At 47.1% G+C, this 20,465-nt stretch overlaps 2 protein-coding genes across 4 annotated transcripts in view; one reads left to right on the forward strand and one right to left on the reverse strand.

The window, feature by feature from the left end:
• Positions 1-6,895, reverse strand: part of LOC123752455 (uncharacterized) — a 524,100-nt gene extending 517,205 nt beyond the window's left edge. For 2 of the 3 annotated variants that reach the window (XM_069302647.1, XM_069302645.1), the window contains exon 1: positions 6,798-6,895. The gene's annotated coding sequence lies outside the window, so the exon portion shown is untranslated. The remainder of the gene's footprint in view (positions 1-6,797) is intronic. The other variant, XM_069302646.1, reaches the window with a different exon arrangement.
• A 3,068-nt stretch (positions 6,896-9,963) lies between these two features.
• On the forward strand, positions 9,964-18,506 carry LOC138351122 (leucine zipper protein 4-like). Its single transcript, XM_069302752.1, has 2 exons — positions 9,964-11,068; positions 18,403-18,506. Exons 1-2 carry the CDS (start codon positions 9,964-9,966, stop codon positions 18,504-18,506), a joined length of 1,209 nt encoding a protein of 402 aa, XP_069158853.1.
• The last annotated feature ends 1,959 nt before the right edge of the window (positions 18,507-20,465 follow it).

A 20,465-nucleotide genomic window follows, 5' to 3' on the forward strand; every position in this document is an offset into this window, starting at 1 on the left:
GTCCATGTCAACTTATGAGGTAGGTCCTTGTAAATTAATGAGGCCCTTGTCAACTAATGAGGTAGGTCCTTGTCAACAAATGAGGTAGGCCCTTGTCAACTAATGAGGTAGGCCCTTGTCAACTAATGAGGTAGGTCCTTATCAACTAATGAGGTAGGCCCTTGTCAACTAATGAGGTAGGTCCTTGTCAACTAATGAGGTAGGTCCTTATCAACTAATGAGGTAGGTCCTTGTCAACTAATGAGGTAGGTCCTTGTCAACTAATGAGGTAGGTCCTTGTAAATTAATGAGGCCCTTGTCAACTAATGAGGTAGGTCCTTGTCAACTAATGAGGTAGGCCCTTGTCAACTAATGAGGTAGGTCCTTATCAACTAATGAGGTAGGCCCTTGTCAACTAATGAGGTAGGTCCTTGTCAACAAATGAGGTAGGCCCTTGTCAACTAATGAGGTAGGTCCTTGTCAACTAATGAGGTAGGTCCTTGTCATCAAGTGAGGTAGGTCCTTATCAACTAATGAGGTAGGTCCTTGTCAACAAATGAGGTAGGTCCTTATCAACTAATGAGGTAGGTCCTTGTCAACAAATGAGGTAGGTCCTTGTCAACTAATGAGGTAGGCCCTTGTCAACTAATGAGGTAGGCCCTTGTCAACAAATGAGGTAGGTCCTTGTCAACTAATGAGGTAGGTCCTTGTCAACTAATGAGGTAGGTCCTTGTCAACTAATGAGGTAGGTCCTTGTCAACTAATGAGGTAGGTCCTTGTCAACTAATGAGGTAGGTCCTTGTCAACTAATGAGGTAGGTCCTTGTCAACTAATGAGGTAGGTCCTTGTAAATTAATGAGGCCCTTGTCAACTAATGAGGTAGGTCCTTGTCAACAAATGAGGTAGGTCCTTGTCTACAAATGAGGTAGGTCCTTGTCAACTAATGAGGTAGGCCCTTGTCAACTAATGAGGTAGGTCCTTGTCAACAAATGAGGTAGGTCCTTGTCTACAAATGAGGTAGGTCCTTGTCAACTAATGAGGTAGGTCCTTGTCAACTTATGAGGTAGGTCCTTGTAAATTAATGAGGCCCTTGTCAACTAATGAGGTAGGTCCTTGTCAACAAATGAGGTAGGCCCTTGTCAACTAATGAGGTAGGCCCTTGTCAACTAATGAGGTAGGTCCTTATCAACTAATGAGGTAGGCCCTTGTCAACTAATGAGGTAGGTCCTTGTCAACTAATGAGGTAGGTCCTTATCAACTAATGAGGTAGGTCCTTGTCAACTAATGAGGTAGGTCCTTGTCAACTAATGAGGTAGGTCCTTGTAAATTAATGAGGCCCTTGTCAACTAATGAGGTAGGTCCTTGTCAACTAATGAGGTAGGCCCTTGTCAACTAATGAGGTAGGTCCTTATCAACTAATGAGGTAGGCCCTTGTCAACTAATGAGGTAGGTCCTTGTCAACAAATGAGGTAGGCCCTTGTCAACTAATGAGGTAGGCCCTTGTCAACTAATGAGGTAGGTCCTTATCAACAAATGAGGTAGGCCCTTGTCAACTAATGAGGTAGGTCCTTGTCAACTAATGAGGTAGGTCCTTGTCAACTAATGAGGTAGGCCCTTGTCAACAAATGAGGTAGGCCCTTGTCAACTAATGAGGTAGGCCCTTGTCAACTAATGAGGTAGGTCCTTATCAACAAATGAGGTAGGCCCTTGTCAACTAATGAGGTAGGCCCTTGTCAACTAATGAGGTAGGTCCTTGTCAACTAATGAGGTAGGTCCTTATCAACAAATGAGGTAGGCCCTTGTCAACTAATAAATATAAGAAAGAAACCATTAAAATGACGGTACCCCACAACACTGCCTCTGATGACAAGCCGCCGACATAAAGGAACCTCTCCCCACCTACACAACTATACCACAGGGACAGAAAGGAGACTTTTGACCCACTCTGATCATAAGAGGAAAGTCGACATGTCCTGCAGTAGTCAGCAGAAGGGTGCCGTCCTCCTGAAGTACTCTTCCCAACACCAAATGGAAATGCCAGGATTTAAGGAATGTTGTCTATGGCTTAACATGACTACACGAGACTGTCAGGCTAAACACTCAATGACGGGAACTGTCAGCTTAAACGCTCTCAACATGGGGACTGTCAACCCAAACGCTCTCATGTAGACAAGATACCAATATCTCTCTCCAGGCACCTATGCCACTAAACAACAAATCTCAATTAAAAATTGGATGATCTTGACATACTGACCATCAAAACTGATATATAATTGACAGATACAGTCACATTTGGGCGATTGGCAGAGTGGCCTCACATCAATCTCACTCAATTGTCAACAGTCTGCTTACAGGTTGCAAGAGCCCCTCGATCAACAGGGGGACAGAATATTGACAGTTTACATCTCGTCTCATTCTACATCCGGGTCATCGAGACGCCAGAACTGTGCCTCTTCTCATGGCGGTTTCCCTCTGCCTCTGAGGATGCTAACTTGTACCTTATCGAAATGCTTTAGTTGCATTATGTAAGTGCAAAATGATCTATAGGGAGTTAATTTTCCATTTTCCTTTCCAAGCGATGAGCAGAAAAAATGAAACGATGATGTGTGTGTGTGTGTGTGTGTGTGTGTGTGTGTTCCTGTCTGTGTACGTTTCAAGTCCTAGGATGTTTCAATATTTCAAATATCATTATATCATGACATATATATATATATATATATATATATATATATATATATATATATATATATATATATATATATATATATATGTCGTACCTAGTAGCCAGAACGCACTTCTCAGCCTACTATGCATGGCACGATTTGCCTAATAAGCCAAGTTTTCCTGAATTAATATATTTTCTCTAATTTTTTTCTTATGAAATGATAAAGCTACCCATTTCATTATGTATGAGGTCAATTTTTTTTATTGGAGTTAAAATTAACGTAGATATATGACCGAACCTAACCAACCCTACCTAACTTAACCTAACCTATCTTCATAGGTTAGGTTAGGTTAGGTAGCCAAAAAAGTTAGGTTAGGTTAGGTTAGGTAGGTTAGGTAGTCGAAAAACAAATAATTCATGAAAACTTGGCTTATTAGACAAATTGGGCCTTGTATAGTAGGCTAAGAAGTGCGTTCCGGCTACTAGGTACGACATATATATATATATATATATATATATATACATATATATATATATATATATATATATATATGTCGTACCTAATAGCCAGAACGCACTTCTCAGCCTACTATGCAAGGCCTGATTTGCCTAATAAGCCAAGTTTTCATTAATTAATTGTTTTTCGACTACCTAACCTACCTAACCTAACCTAACCTACCTTTTTCGGCTACCTAACCTAATCTAACCTATAAAGATAGGTTAAGTTAGGTTAGGTTAGGTAGGGTTGGTTAGGTTCGGTCATATATCTACGTTAATTTTAACTCCAATAAAAAAAATTGACCTCATACATAATGAAATGGGTAGCTTTATCATTTCGTAAGAAAAAAATTAGAGAATATATATTAATTCAGGAAAACTTGGCTTATTAGGCAAATCGGGCCTTGCATAGTAGGCTGAGAAGTGCGTTCTGGCTACTAGGTACGACATATATATATATATATATATATATATATATATATATATATATATATATATATATATATATATATATATATATATATATGCAATAGGTGTGGGAGATAAGCTAAGAATAGGTGTGGAGGTTGGCCGGATGATGAGTGATCATTAATCACGTGACCTTCAGAGGACCTCGAACCAATCAGACGTGAAAGGTCGATAGCACAGTTTTCAACACTTACTGGTCACCACAAGAGCAGTTGTAGTGACCTACGAGTCCTTCAAGAACATTTAAGGAGAGAAAAGAGTATTATACTCTGTTGATGTTCCTTCTTTACTTCTCAGTGGACAATATTATCCAGATTTTCAATGGTTATCAATCCCATACACTTTTGTTTGTGCGGGGAAAATACTTCAATTGAACCTGTTGTACGCTTTTTTTTATCTAGAGTTTGTTTATATACGGGTATTAAGAGATGTGTTTGTGGCAACATACCAGTGTACTGTGGCAACACACCAGTGTACTGTAGCAACATACCAGTGTACTGTGGCAACACACCAGTGTACTGTGGCAACACACCAGTGTACTGTGGCAACATACCAGTGTACTGTGGCAACACACCAGTGTACTGTGGCAACACACCAGTGTACTGTGGCAACACACCAGTGTACTGTGGCAACATACCAGTGTACTGTGGCAACACACCAGTGTACTGTGGCAACACACCAGTGTACTGTGGCAACACACCAGTGTACTGTGGCAACACACCAGTGTACTGTGGCAACATACCAGTGTACTGTGGCAACACACCAGTGTACTGTGGCAACATACCAGTGTACTGTGGCAACACACCAGTGTACTGTGGCAACATACCAGTGTACTGTGGCAACATACCAGTGTACTGTGGCAACATACCAGTGTACTGTGGCAACATACCAGTGTACTGTGGCAACATACCAGTGTACTGTGGCAACATACCAGTGTACTGTAGCAACACACCAGTGTACTGTGGCAACATACCAGTGTACTGTGGCAACACACCAGTGTACTGTGGCAACACACCAGTGTACTGTGGCAACATACCAGTGTACTGTGGCAACACACCAGTGTACTGTGGCAACATACCAGTGTACTGTGGCAACATACCAGTGTACTGTGGCAACATACCAGTGTACTGTGGCAGCATACCAGTGTACTGTGGCAGCATACCAGTGTACTGTGGCAACATACCAGTGTACTGTGGCAACATACCAGTGTACTGTGGCAACATACCAGTGTACTGTGGCAACACACCAGTGTACTGTGGCAACATACCAGTGTACTGTGGCAACATACCAGTGTACTGTGGCAACATACCAGTGTACTGTGGCAACATACCAGTGTACTGTGGCAGCATACCAGTGTACTGTGGCAACACACCAGTGTACTGTGGCAACATACCAGTGTACTGTGGCAACACACCAGTGTACTGTGGCAACACACCAGTGTACTGTGGCAACATACCAGTGTACTGTGGCAACACACCAGTGTACTGTGGCAACATACCAGTGTACTGTGGCAACATACCAGTGTACTGTGGCAACATACCAGTGTACTGTGGCAACATACCAGTGTACTGTGGCAGCATACCAGTGTACTGTGGCAACATACCAGTGTACTGTGGCAACATACCAGTGTACTGTGGCAACATACCAGTGTACTGTGGCAACATACCAGTGTACTGTGGCAACACACCAGTGTACTGTGGCAACATACCAGTGTACTGTGGCAACATACCAGTGTACTGTGGCAACATACCAGTGTACTGTGGCAACATACCAGTGTACTGTGGCAACATACCAGTGTACTGTGGCAGCATACCAGTGTACTGTGGCAACATACCAGTGTACTGTGGCAACATACCAGTGTACTGTGGCAACATACCAGTGTACTGTGGCAACATACCAGTGTACTGTGGCAACACACCAGTGTACTGTGGCAACACACCAGTGTACTGTGGCAACATACCAGTGTACTGTGGCAACATACCAGTGTACTGTGGCAACACACCAGTGTACTGTGGCAACATACCAGTGTACTGTGGCAACATACCAGTGTACTGTGGCAACATACCAGTGTACTGTGGCAACATACCAGTGTACTGTGGCAACACACCAGTGTACTGTGGCAACATACCAGTGTACTGTGGCAACATACCTGTGTACTGTGGCAACACACCAGTGTACTGTGGCAACACACCAGTGTACTGTGGCAACATACCAGTGTACTGTGGCAACATACCAGTGTACTGTGGCAACATACCAGTGTACTGTGGCAACATACCAGTGTACTGTGGCAACATACCAGTGTACTGTGGCGTCTTTACTCCATGAGGTAGATGGTCAGCTTGAGTAGTTGTGTCTCTGTTCTTGCTCTGGTGCTGTGGGTCCTCAGAGCACGCCCACGGAACACGCCCACGGAGCACGCCCACAGAGCACGCCCACAGAGCACGCCCACAGAGCACGCCCACAGAGCACGCCCACAGAACACCGATCTCTGTGGTTCTATGTTCTTTTTTATTTCATGTGATATTAATCTTATGGAAATACATCAGCGCTGTTTATATGTCAGGTGGGGAGTTGAAAAGAGAGAAAAGAGAGAAAAGAGAGAGAAAGAGAGAGTAAAGAGAGAGAAAGAGAGAGAGGGGGGGGGAGAGAGAGAGTAAAGAGAGTAAAGAGAGACATGGCAAGCAGCCCACCGTATTGCATAATCGTGTCTAGCGCCAGACACAACAGCTCTGCACTACATCTGCCTTCACCGTTCACTGTAAGTCTTCATCTCCCCCCCCCCATCCCCCTCCTCCTCCTCCTCCTCCTCCTCCTCCTCCTGCAGCTTTCTCTCCTTCAGTACACAAGTACTAATGCACTCTGCTCCCCCTCTGCCTCCATATCCGCCCTCGTGGCAGAGACAAATCAATAACACAAACGTCCCCCCATAATATTGTTCGTTTTCTTCCGTAAATACATTCCTAGAGAGGGAACATTGCTCACGTTCTCTCTCTCTCTCTCTCTCTCTCTCTCTCTCTCTCTCTCTCTCTCTCTCTCTCTCTCTCTCTCTCTCTCTCTCTCTCTCTCTCTCTCTCGCTCTCTATTTCTCTCTCTCTGGGGCTGGGTGAGCAACTAGAACACGATGGCTTGTCTGGAGAAGAACACTGTTTGAACACTTCACTATCACTGAAATAACAACACCGTGCACCAATCACGATCGAGGATGGAGTCACGTGACGCGGTGAGAGTGGTATTTTGGAAGAGAGGAAGAGAGAGTGAACTCCGTCCTCGCCACACAGACGCAGCCATGACACTGGCCCCCAGCCGTTCCCACACCTCCTGGCTCACTCTCCCACACGCTGGCTCACTCTCCCACACGCTGGCTCACTCTCCCACACGCTGGCTCACTCTCCCACACGCTGGCTCACTCTCCCACACGCTGGCTCACTCTCCCACACGCTGGCTCACTCTCCCACACGCTGGCTCACTCTCCCACACGCTGGCTCACTCTCCCACACGCTGGCTCACTCTCTCACACGCTGGCTCACTCTCTCACACGCTGGCTCACTCTCCCACACGCTGGCTCACTCTCCCACACGCTGGCTCACTCTCCCACACGCTGGCTCACTCTCCCACACGCTGGCTCACTCTCCCACACGCTGGCTCACTCTCTATCACGCTGGCTCACTCTCCCACACGCTGGCTCACTCTCCCACACGCTGGCTCACTCTCCCACACGCTGGCTCACTCTCCCACACGCTGGCTCACTCTCCCACACGTTGACTCACTCTCCCACACGCTGGCTCACTCTCCCACACGCTGGCTCACTCTCCCACACGCTGGCTCACTCTCCCACACGCTGGCTCACTCTCCCACACGCTGGCTCACTCTCCCACACGCTGGCTCACTCTCCCACACGCTGGCTCACTCTCCCACACGCTGGCTCACTCTCCCACACGCTGGCTCACTCTCACACACGCTGGCTCACTCTCACACACGCTGGCTCACTCTCCCACACGCTGGCTCACTCTCCCACACGCTGGCTCACTCTCCCACACGCTGGCTCACTCTCCCACACGCTGGCTCACTCTCCCACACGCTGACTCACTCTCCCATACCACCTGGCTCACTCTCCCACACCACCTGGCTCACTCTCCCACACCACCTGGCTCTCTCTCCCACACCACCTAGCTCACTCTCCCACACCATCAGGCTCACTCTCCCACGCGCTGGCCCACTCTCCCACACCACCTGGCTTACTCTCCCACACCACCTGGCTCACTCTCTCACACGCTGGCTCACTCTCCCACACGCTGGCTCACTCTCCCACACGCTGGCTCACTCTCCCACACGCTGGCTCACTCTCCCACACGCTGGCTCACTCTCCCACACGCTGGCTCACTCTCCCACACGCTGGCTCACTCTCACACACGCTGGCTCACTCTCCCACACCACCTGGCTCACTCTCTCACACGCTGGCTCACTCTCCCACACGCTGGCTCACTCTCCCACACGCTGGCTCACTCTCCCACACACTGGCTCACTCTTCCACACGCTGGCTCACTCTTCCACACGCTGGCTCACTCTTCCACACGCTGACTCACTCTCCCATACCACCTGGCTCACTCTCCCACACCACCTGGCTCACTCTCCCACACCACCTGGCTCACTCTCCCACACCACCTGGCTCACTCTCCCACACCACCTGGCTCACTCTCCCACACCATCAGGCTCACTCACCCACGCGCTGGCCCACTCTCCCACACCACCTGGCTTACTCTCCCACACCACCTGGCTCACTCTCCCACACGCTGGCTCACTCTCCCACACGCTGGCTCACTCTCCCACAAACTGGCTCACTCTCTCACATTCTGGCTCACTCTCCCACACTCTGGCTCACTCCCCTACACTCTGGCTCACTCTCTCACACTCTGGCTCACTCTCTCTCACTCTGGCTGGCTCACTCCCCAACACTCTGGCTCACTCTCTCACACTCTGGCTCACTCCCCCACACTCTGGCTCACTCTCCCACACCACCTGGCTCACTCTCCCACACCACCTGGCTCACTCTCCCACACCACCTGGCTCACTCTCCCACACGCTGGCTCACTCTCCCACACGCTGGCTCACTCTCCTACACTCTGGCTCACTCTCCCAACACTGGCTCACTCTCCCATCACTCTGGCTCACTCTCCCACACTCTGGCTCACTCCCCAACACTCTGGCTCGCTCTCCCACACTCTGGCTCACTCTCCCACACGCTGGCTCACTTCCCCACTCTCTGGCTCACTCCCCAACACTTTTCACTATACATCTGATGTACCTGTTCACCATATATCTGTTCTCCATGTTCACTTTACACCTACTGCATCAGCTGTACATTGAACACCTGTTGCCATATAACATCTGTCCATTATCAGACTCGACAGGTGTCAAGGCAACGCCCCGCACTATAATGATAGTGATCACAATCCCCCTCTACTGCCCATTTTCACCCCCCCCCCCCTTCTCCCTCCCCAATTATAAGCAGAACCTATTAGTTTCATCCTTCCAATTTCATCACCTGCAGAATCAATAATAACTGCAAACCCGTCACTAACTTCCTAAAAACACACACGTGAGCTGTTCCGAATTACGTGGTAGTTCACGTGCGCACGTGCAGCTCAGAAATACACCAATTTTACTTTGAAAAAATGGAATGACAGAAAAAACGGGCTAAAAAAACTGTATGTAACCTGTATGGAACACCATTAGCGTAATATGAGCTCGAAACTGGCATCGAACTGGAGGCCGGCATCGAACTGGAGGCCGGCATCGAACTGGAGGCCGGCACCGAACTGGAGGCCGGCACCGAACTGGAGGCCGGCACCGAACTGGAGGCCGGCATCGAACTGGAGGCCGGCATCGAACTGGAGGCCGGCATCGAACTGGAGGCCGGCATCGAACTGGAGGCCGGCATCGAACTGGAGGCCGGCATCGAACTGGAGGCCGGCATCGAACTGGAGGCCGGCATCGAACTGGAGGCCGGCATCGAACTGGAGGCCGGCATCGAACTGGAGGCCGGCATCGAACTGGAGGCCGGCACCGAACTGGAGGCCGGCACCGAACTGGAGGCCGGCACCGAACTGGAGGCCGGCACCGAACTGGAGGCCGGCACCGAACTGGAGGCCGGCATCGAACTGGAGGCCGGCATCGAACTGGAGGCCGGCATCGAACTGGAGGCCGGCATCGAACTGGAGGCCGGCATCGAACTGGAGGCCGGCATCGAACTGGAGGCCGGCATCGAACTGGAGGCCGGCATCGAGCTCTCGCTTTGAAGAAGCTTGACAAGAAAATCTAAAAGAGCCACAGAAAAGGGGAACCACAATTAAAAAATGCGTAGGAGAGGTTTACCCAGTGGAACGAGGAGGACGGAGGTAAACTCTCACCTCAGTTTACAAGACGCCAGGAGATGTTCATCCAGGGGACCACAGCGAACTGTTAGTTATGGCAGAGGATCGAACGTACGGATCCAGCCCGAGGTTAATGGCGGAATTAGGCTCGTGGGGAATCACGTGTTTGTTCAGGCTAAGAGACCACTGGCCTCAAACGGCCATAGTGAGACTGAGAAGGACCATAGTGAGACTGAGAAGGACCATTGTGAGACTGAGAAGGACCATAGTGAGACTGAGAAGGACCATAGTGAGACTGAGAAGGACCATAGTGAGACTGAGAAGGGCCATAGTAAGACTGAGAAGGACCATAGTGAGACTGAGAAGGGCCATAGTAAGACTGAGAAGGACCATAGTGAGACTGAGAAGGGCCATAGTGAGACCGAGAAGGGCCATAGTGAGACCGAGAAGGGCCATAGTGAGACCGAGAAGGGCTATAGTGAGACTGAGAAGGACCATAGTGAGACTGAGAAGGACCATAGTGAGACTGAGAAGGGCCATAGTGAGACTGAGAAGGGCCATAGTGAGACTGAGAAGGGCCATAGTGAGACTGAGAAGGGCCATAGTGAGACCGAGAAGGGCTATAGTGAGACTGAGAAGGGCCATAGTGAGACTGAGAAGGGCCATAGTGAGACTGAGAAGGGCCATAGTGAGACTGAGAAGGACCATAGTGAGACTGAGGAGGGCCATAGTGAGACTGAGGAGGGCCATAGTGAGACTGAGAAGGGCCATAGTGAGACTGAGAATGGCTATAGTGAGACTGAGAAGGGCCATAGTGAGACTGAGAAGGGCCATAGTGAGACTGAGAAGGACCATAGTGAGACTGAGGAGGACCATAGTAAGACTGAGAAGGGCCATAGTGAGACTGAGAAGCATCATAGTGAGACTGAAAAGGGCCATAGTGAGACTGAAAAGGGCCATAGTGAGACCGAGAAGGGCCATAGTGAGACCGAGAAGGGCCATAGTGAGACCGAGAAGGGCCATAGTGAGACTGGGAAGGACCATAGTGAGACTGAGAAGGACCATAGTGAGACTGAGAAGGACCATAGTGAGACTGAGAAGGACTACACACAAACACGCACGCACGCGCACACACACACACACACACACACACACACACACACACACACACACACACACACACACACACACACACACACACACACACACACACACATACGCACGCACACACATACTAAAGGAAGGTGCAGAAGCACTAAGTGTGCCACTCTCTATGGTGTATAACAGGTCACTGGAAACAGGAGACTTACCAGAAAGTTGGAAGACAGCTAACGTGGTCCCAATATACAAAAAGGGTGACAGGCAAGAGGCACTGAATTACAGGCCAGTTTCCTTAACTTGTATACCATGCAAGGTGATGGAGAAGATCGTGAGGAAAAGGCTCGTAGAGCATCTGGAGGGAAATAACTTTGTAACGCACCACCAACATTGGTTCAGAGATGGTAAATCGTGCCTCACAGGTTTAATAGAATTTTATGACCAGGCAACGAAAATTAGGCAGGAAAGAGAAGGGTGGGCCGACTGCATTTTCCTGGATTGCCAAAAAGCCTTTGACACAGTACCCCATAAAAGGCTGTTAAAAAAGTTGGAGCAACAGGCAGGAGTAAAAGGGAAGGTGCTCCAGTGGATAAGGGAGTACTTAAACAACAGGAAACGGTGAGTAACGGTGAGGGAAGAGACATCAGAGTGGCGAGATGTCACCAGCGGAGTCCCACAGGGCTCAGTACTTGGACCCATCCTGTTTCTAATATATGTGAACGATCTTCCAGAGGGTATAGACTCATTCCTCTCGATGTTTGCTGATGATGCAAAAATTATGAGAAGAATCAAGTCGGATGAAGATAGACAGAGACTACAGGATGACCAGGATAAACTGGAGGAATGGTCTAGAAAATGGCTGCTAAAGTTCAACTCGGGAAAGTGTAAGGTGATGAAATTAGGCGAAGGGAGCAGGAGGCTGAACACAAGGTATCATCTGGGAGGGGGAAATCCTGCAAGAGTCAAATAGAGAGATGGATCTGAGGGTTGATATCACACCGAACCTGTCCCCAGAGGCCCACATCAAAAGAATATCATCAGCGGCATATGCTAGACTGGCCAACATAAGAACTGCCTTCAGAAACTTGTGTAAGGAATCTTTCAGAACCCTGTATACCACTTATGTAAGACCAATCCTGGAGTATGCAGCTCCAGCCTGGAGTCCATACCTAGTTAAACACAAGACAAAGTTAGAGAAGATTCAGTGGTATGCCACCAGGCTCGTCCCGGAACTGAGAGGATTGAGCTACGAGGAAAGGCTAAAGGAGCTGAACCTCACATCCCTGGAAAACAGAAGAGTAAGGGGAGACATGATAACCACCTACAAAATTATCAGGGGAATTGACAGGGTGGACAAAGACAAACTCTTCAGCACGGGTGGGACACGAACAAGGGGACACAGGTGGAAACTTAGTACCCAGATGAGCCACAGAGACGTTAGAAAGAATTTTTTCAGTGTCAGAGTAGTTAATAAATGGAATGCACTAGGAAGTGATGTGGTGGAGGCTGACTCCATACACAGTTTCATATGTAGATATGATAGAGCCCAGTAGGCTCAGGAATCTGTACACCAGTCGATTGACAGTTGAGAGGCGGGCCGAAAGAGCAGGGCTCAGCCCCCGCAAGCACAACTAGGTAAATTCACACGCACACACACACACACAGGAGACCAAAGGGACAGTACACAATGAAGGGGAACTGCCTACCTGTGACGAACTGAGAAAGAAACTTAGGCGTGGACTTAACACCTTATCTAACTCCTGAGGCACATATAAATAGGATACCGACAGCAGCGTACTGGCAAAAGTTAGAACATCATTCAGAAACCTAAGTAAGGAGGTATTTAGGGCGCTTTACACTGCCTACGTGAGACCAGTCTTAGAGTATGCCGCCTCATCATGGAGTCCCCATCTGAAGAAATACATAAGTAAGTTATTATCATAGAAGGCACTAAGCCGGGAAGGCTATGTAGCACCATCAAATGTGTGGGATAATCAGAGGGCGCTAAATATCACCAAGGATGCCAATAAGAGAACAGAAACGCATAAGGCGAACGATATCAAAAGTATATGGTCTGACATATGTGGTATACAAAGTTTTGAAAGATTCCTTACATAAGTTTCTAAATGCCGTTCCTATGTTGGCCAACCTGCCATATGCCACTGATGTTATCCTCTTGATATGGGCTTCTGGGGAAAGGTCTGGCGGGATATCAACCCCCAAGTCTTTCTCTCTGACTCTTGAAGAATTTCATCTTCCAAATGATACCTTGTATCTGATCTGCCGCTCTCTACACCAATCTTCATTATATTTGCTTGGGTTAAACTCTAACAACCATTTGTTCCACCATTCCCTTAGTTTGTCTAGGTCTTCTTGAAGCCTCAAGCAGTTCTCGTCTGTCTTAATCCTTCTCATAATTTTGGCATCGTCCGCAAACATTGAGAGGAATGAGTCTATACCCTCCGGGAGATCATTTACGTATATCAGAAACAGGATAGGTCCGAGCCCTGTGGGACTCCACTGGTGACTTCACGCCAATCTGAGGTCTCACCCCTCACTGTAACACTCTGCTTCCTACTGCTTAGGTACTCTCTTGTCCACTGGAGCACCTTACCAGCCACTCCTGCCTGTCTCTCCAGCTTATGTGCCAGCCTCTTATGGGGTACTGTGTTAAAGGCTTTAAGACAGTCCAAGAAAATGCAGTCCGCCCAGCCTTCTTTTTCTTGCTTAATCTTTGTCACCTGGTCGTAGAATTCTATTAAGCTTGTAAGGCAAGATTTACCCTCCCCGAACCCATGTCGGCGATTTGTCATGAAGTCCCTTCTCACCAGATGTGTTACTAGGTTTTTTCTCACGATCTTCTCCATCACCTTGCATGGTATACAAGTCAAGGACACTGGCCTGTAGTTCAGTGCCTCTTGTTTGTCACCCTTTTTGTATATTAGGACCACATTAGCCGTCTTCTATATTTCTGGTAGGTCTCCCATCTCCAGTGACCTACTATACACTATGGAGAGTGGCCAGCAAAGTGCCTCTGGACACTCTTTCAATACCCTTGGTGAGATCCTGTCGGGACCAACAGCCTTTCTCACATCCAGATCCAACAGGTGTCTCTTGACCTCATCTCCCGTAATTTCGAACCCTTCGAAGGCCGCCTGGTTTACTGACCCCACTCCTAGCGCAGTGACCTCACCTTGTTCTATTGTGCAGACCTCTTGGAACCTCTTGTTGAGTTCTTCACACACCTCTTTGTCATTCTTTGTATACCTGTCCTCGCCTGTTCTAAGTTTCATTACCTGTTCTTTCACTGTTGTTTTCCTCCTGATGTGAATATCTTGAGGTTATCTTGAGATGATTTCGGGGCTTTTTTTTAGTGTCCCCGCGACCCGGTCTTCGACCAGGCCTCCACCACCAAGAAGCAGCCCGTGACAGCTGACTAACACCCAGGTACCTATTTTACTGCTAGGTAACAGGGGCATAGGGTGAAAGAAACTCTGCCCATTGTTTCTCGCCGGCGCCTGGGATCGAACCCAGAACCACAGGATCACAAGTCCAGCGTGCTGTCCGCTAGGCCAACCGGCTCCCCAATGGAATAGCTTTGGTTCGGTCTTGGCTTTGCTTGCTATATTATTTTCATAATTTTTCTCTGCTTCTCTTCTCACACTAACATACTCCTTCCTGGTTCTCTGGTATCTCTCACTGCTTTCTGGTGTTCTGTTATTTCGGAAGTTCCTCCATGCCCTGTTGTTCAGTTCCTTTACTTCCATACATGCCCTATTAAACCTTGGATTTTTCTTTTGCGTCTCGGATTTTTCCTTTTGAGCCGGGATGAACCTGTTTACTGCCTCCTGACACTTTTGGGTGACATTATCAATCATGTCTTGTACAGACTTAGCTCTGAGGTCTGTGTCCCAAGGTATTTCCCTTAGGAAACTTATCTCCTTATAATTCTCCTTTCGGTATGCCAGCCTTTTGTTTCCTAGTTCTTTTTTGGAGGAGATAAATCTTAGCTCTACCAGGTACTCAAAGATCAATACACTGTGATCACTCATTCCCAAGGGTGCTTCCAACTTAACTTCCCTTATATCCCGCTCATTTAGGGTAAATATCAGATCAAGCTCGGCTGGTTCATCTTCCCCTCTCATTCTTGTTAGTACCTTGATGTGTTGGCATTGAAAGTTTCTTATCGCCACGTCCAGCAGCTTAGCTCTCCATGTATGTGGTCCTCCATGTGGGTCTCTGTTCTCCCACTCTATCTTCCCATGGTTGAAGTCTCCCATAATTAGTAGTCCAGATCCATTCCTGCTAGCGACAGAAGCTGCTCACTCTATTATGTTAATGGTGGCCATGTTGTTTCTGTCATATTCCTGTCTGGGTCTTCTGTCATTTGGTGGCGGGTTATATATAACTAAGACTATAATTTTTTGTCCTCCAGTTGTTGTTACCTGTTATGTAGTCACTGAAACCTTCACAACCCTGAATAACCATCTCAAAACCCCAGTCTTTTCTTGTCAGCAAAGCTACACCACCACCACCTCTTCTTCCTTCTATCTCTTTCCTCACAACACAGTAGTCCTGTGGGAACACTGCATTTGTTATGGTTTTCGTTAGCTTTGTTTCTGTGAGTGTTATTATGTCTGGGTTTTCTTCTAGTACCCATTCTCCAAGTTCATTTGTTTTATTTGTAATCCCATCTATGTTAGTGTACATTGCCTTGAGACTTGCTGTCTTCTGTCCCTTCTCATGTCCCTTTCTTGGTGAGCGTTCTGCTGATGGGGGAAGCTGTTCCATGGGTGTGAGGATTTGTGGAGTGGATAACAGGGTCTCAGAGGATACTGTAGTGAGGGGTGGGGGGTTAAGTGAAGGGGGGACAGGGAGGGTATGGGATGAAGCGGGTGGGAGGACCAGGGAGGGAATTGGGGGAGGGGGGAAACGGTGTGAGTAGGGGAGGGGGTAGATGGGTGGGAATGGGGTGAGGGGGGGAGAGAGAGTTGGCTGAGCATTTGATTGAGGGCAGAGAGGGTTTAGGGTGGGCAGGGTTACTATGCAGAGGAGGGTAGAGGAGTTGCCCTCCCCATTGGTGTTACTGTGTTGCTTGTTGTGGGTTACCCCCTCACCTCTGGGGATGTTGTGTTGGGAGCTGTGATTTCCTGGTTTTCTCCTCTCTCCCAGTGCCTCACCTTGCTCCTGCTTTCACCTTTATGGCTTTCTCCTCCCTCGTCATGTCCCTCTGGAGGAATACTGTTTTGAATTCTCCCACATATTGCAGATGGCTCTTCCTTGTTAGAATCTTCTCCTTTGTGCTCTCGTTTGCAAACACTATCTTTAACACGCGGTCTCTGTCCTTGTTGTACCAGCCCAACCTGAAAACCTTCTCAATGCTATGTTCTGCCTCTTCCTTATCTAGCCCCTTTAATATATCATTTACTGCCGATCTTATAATTCATGAGTGTGTGTGTGTGTGTGTGTGTGTGTGTGTGTGTGTGTGTGTGTGTGTGTGTGTGTGTGCGCGTGTGTGTGTGTGCGTGTGTGTGTGTGTGTGTGTTAGAGAGAAATATATATGTATTAGACATAAAAGAGGAAAAATAAATTGGTTAGAAGGCGGGGTTCAAGAGCTAATAGCTGAACCCTGCAGATACAAATAGTAAATACACGCGCGCGCGCGCCCACAAAAGCTTGAACACAAAAGGAGAAATTATATAGGAATAATATCTTTTCTGCCTGAGATGCTTTGGGACACAAATAGATGGGATGTATAGAAGCATATTATAGAAGCATAAGAATTATAGAAGCATTCGAAGAGACATAATAAATTTGTCCTTGTTCAAAGAAAAGACATTAATAAGGTTTATAAAGAACTTAAAAGACGATTCCAAGAGTTCCTTACAATAGATTAAGAGGACCTGCTTGAACTCTCGCCCCAAGTGCCACTTGAGAACATTGTGTCGACCACTAAGAGAGAGTATAACCGGCTGAACGTTCAAAACCAGCCTTCGTATGTCACACAAACATGATAGAAAACACAGCGAGTAATCACGCTAACGTGATGCAATGTTGTGGCTTGATTGTCTAGAGCCGGCGCCTAGGTTCAGCGCCTAGGTTGGAGTCCTCATCACGGCTTCTATGGATTTTAACATGATAGAATTCTATGATAGAGCAGCTTGAATAGAACGTGAATGATCAGTTTTGGACTAGTTTTTGTGCCCGACTTGATGATGATGGTCCAGGATGAACTGGAACGTCGTCAGTTCCTTAAGTTTCAGGTCTGAGGACTGAGTGTCTAATTTTTGAGTAACACTATTGAGTCTTGAGATGGACTGCCAGGTCTTGTGAAACGAAAGGGGAAATATATGCATAAGTTGACGAGAAATACTGGAATGGATAAAGGTGTACCTAAGCAACTCAAATCTAAGAGTCACAGTGAGAGAACAATCATCAGAGTAGTTAGAAGTTACCTACAGGGTAACGAGAGGGGGGGGAGGGTATTTCCGGTCAATTTCCTTTTTTGTGTCAATATTATCCAAAAAATGGGAAAAGATTATATATAAACAATGTTTGTTAATACTGAAAAATGTTTGTGTTTTAGAACTGAGGAAGATTACAATAAGTCTCAGCCAGTGGTGGACCATCCCTGGAAACACAAACCGTAACTGTCATTATTTTCCGCTTGTTACAACTTGTAATAAAGTTGTTACATCTTGACTTAACGTGTTTATGACGCATTAGAACGTTGTTACAACTTGCTATATTGGTTGTTATAACTGGTTAGGAGATGTTCAAACTTGTTCGAACGTTGTACCAACGTCATAGTTTCGGTGTGTGTTTGGCGGGAAGTGGCTCCACGGCTCCAGTAGAGTGAAATGTCCGGCGCTGGGAGACGTAGAGAGAGAAGACCGACCACAAGGCATCATATGAGATTGGAAACCATTATGGAGCACAGAGAAGCACCAATGGCTATACATACAACCCGTCAACCAAATAGTACGTCGCATTTTTGACGTACACTCTACCTAAGGCCAAAAATTGTCGCACTAGAAAATGGTAGCGGCTCGCGAAATTGATATATTGTCCCGTTTTCTGCTTTGGGTCCTCTGGTAGGTTAGGGAAAGGGCACTTTAAATACGGCAGTTTCTCGCCGTTGAGATATGTTAGGAGGACGGGCTGCACAACGAACATAGTTTCTCAAGCGTAAACAAACCGGATATCATTTGCTGCATCTGCAAGGATAGCTAAGTTTTGAACTGGCATAAAATATATAAAGAATCTGCCGTTCAGGACCATTTCTGAAATTAGTTGAGCAAATGTGGGGTTTATTCTTGAAAGCTGAACTGGAGAAAGTCCAGATGAATGTCAGAAGACAAATTCCAGAGCCAAAATGTATAAGTTACGAGGAAAGACTTGGAGAACGAAAGCTCTCATCAATATAAGAGTCAAGAAACAGGGAAGACATGATCGCGACTTTAAAAATATACACATTGAAATTGATGAGGTAGGCAATAGTTAGGACTTTCCGTTATAGGTGGTCGTTACGAAGAACAGAACACACAGGTGGAAGCTAAGTTGTGAAATGTACAAGAGGGAATATTACAGCAAATTCTGTATCCGACAAGTTGACGTTATTTTTGGCTTTAAAATGTTTGAGAGGTTGAACACCTCTTGGTTAAATTTAAAGAGGCGAGTTCCAAGAGCAGTAGTTCAGCCCTCTCAAGCACTGCTAAACTAGTACACACACACACACACACAGTTGTGTGTGTGTGTGTGTAATTGACAGTTGAGAGGGGGGCCGAAAGAGCAGAGCTCAATACCGGCAAGATCAACTGGGTGATTAAAACTAGGTGAATACACACACACACACACACACACACACACACACACACACACACACACACACACACACACTGCGGGAAATGCACCTTACGACACTGGAAGACAGAAGAGTAAGGGGAGACATGATCACAACCTACAAAATCCTCATGGGGAATCGACCGGTTAGACAACGATAAACTATTCAACACTGCTGCTACGCGAACAAGGGGACACAGGTGGAAGCTGAGTACTCACAGGAGCCACAGGGACGTTGGAAAGAACTTTTTCAGTGTCAGAGTAGTTAACTGATGGAATGCATTAGGCAGTGATGTGGTGGAGGCTGACTCCATACACAGCTTCAAATGGAGATATGACAGAGCCCAGTAGGCTCAGGAATCTGTACAGCAATTGATCGACAGTTGAGAGGCGTGACCAAAGAGCCAAAGCTGAACCCCCGCAAGCACAAATAGGTGAGTACAAATAGGTTAGTACACACAACTGGCGTACCGAAAGGGAAATTATGAAGAGATGAGAAAATTCTTAGGGGATATCCCATGGGACACAGAACTCAAAACCAAGTCCGTACAAGACATGATGGACTATGTCACCCAAAAGTATCAGGAGGCAGTAAACAGGTTTATCCCGGCCCAACAGGAAAAAAAAACGAGAAACAAAAGAAGAATCCATGGTTTAATAGGGCATGTATGAAAGCAAAGGCGCTGAACAAAAGGGCGTGGAGGAACTTACGAAATAACAGAACACCAGACAGACAGTAGAGAGAGATACCAGAGAACCAGGAACGAGTATGTTAGTGTGAGAAGAGAAACTGAGAAAAAGTATAAAAATGATATAGCTAATAAAGCCAAGATCGAACCAAAGCTACTACACAGTCACATCAGGAGGAAAACAACAGTGAAGGAACAGGTGATGAAACTTAGAACAGGTGAGGACAGGTACACAGAGAATGACAAGGTGTGTGAGGAACTCAACAAGAGGTTCCAGGAGGTCTTCACAATAGAACGAGGAGAGGTCACTGCGCTAGGAGAGGTGGCAGTAAACCTGGTGACCTTGGAAGGGTTCAAAATTACTAGAGATGAAGTTAAGAGACACCTGTTGGATCTAGACGTGAGAAAGGCTGTTGGCCCAGATGGAATCTCACCATGGGTATTGAAAGAGTGTGCAGGAGCGCTCTGCTTGCCACTCTCCATAGTGGCAAGCCTCTGTTGCCTGTAGAAATAGATCCGATCTGCTCATCATGGGGGACTTCAATCACGGAAGGATAGACTGGGAGAACGAGGAACTGCAAGGAGGTGAAGATACATGGAGAGCTAAACTATTAGAAGTTGCGACAAGAAACTTTTTAAGCCAGCATGTTAGGAAACCCACAAGGATGAGAGGAAATGATGAACCAGCGAGACTTGACCTAGTCTTCACTCTGAAAGACTCCGACATAAGGGAAATCGGTTTCGGTGCCCCGGTAGGAATGAGCGACCACAGTGTACTAATATTTGAGTATCTGGTTGAAGAAGGGTTAATGAACTCGAGGAGTGGAACTGAAAACAAAAGGCTGGTATTCCGAA

Source organism: Procambarus clarkii, chromosome 48 (assembly GCF_040958095.1).
Source record: "Procambarus clarkii isolate CNS0578487 chromosome 48, FALCON_Pclarkii_2.0, whole genome shotgun sequence".
NCBI lineage: Eukaryota > Metazoa > Arthropoda > Malacostraca > Decapoda > Cambaridae > Procambarus > Procambarus clarkii.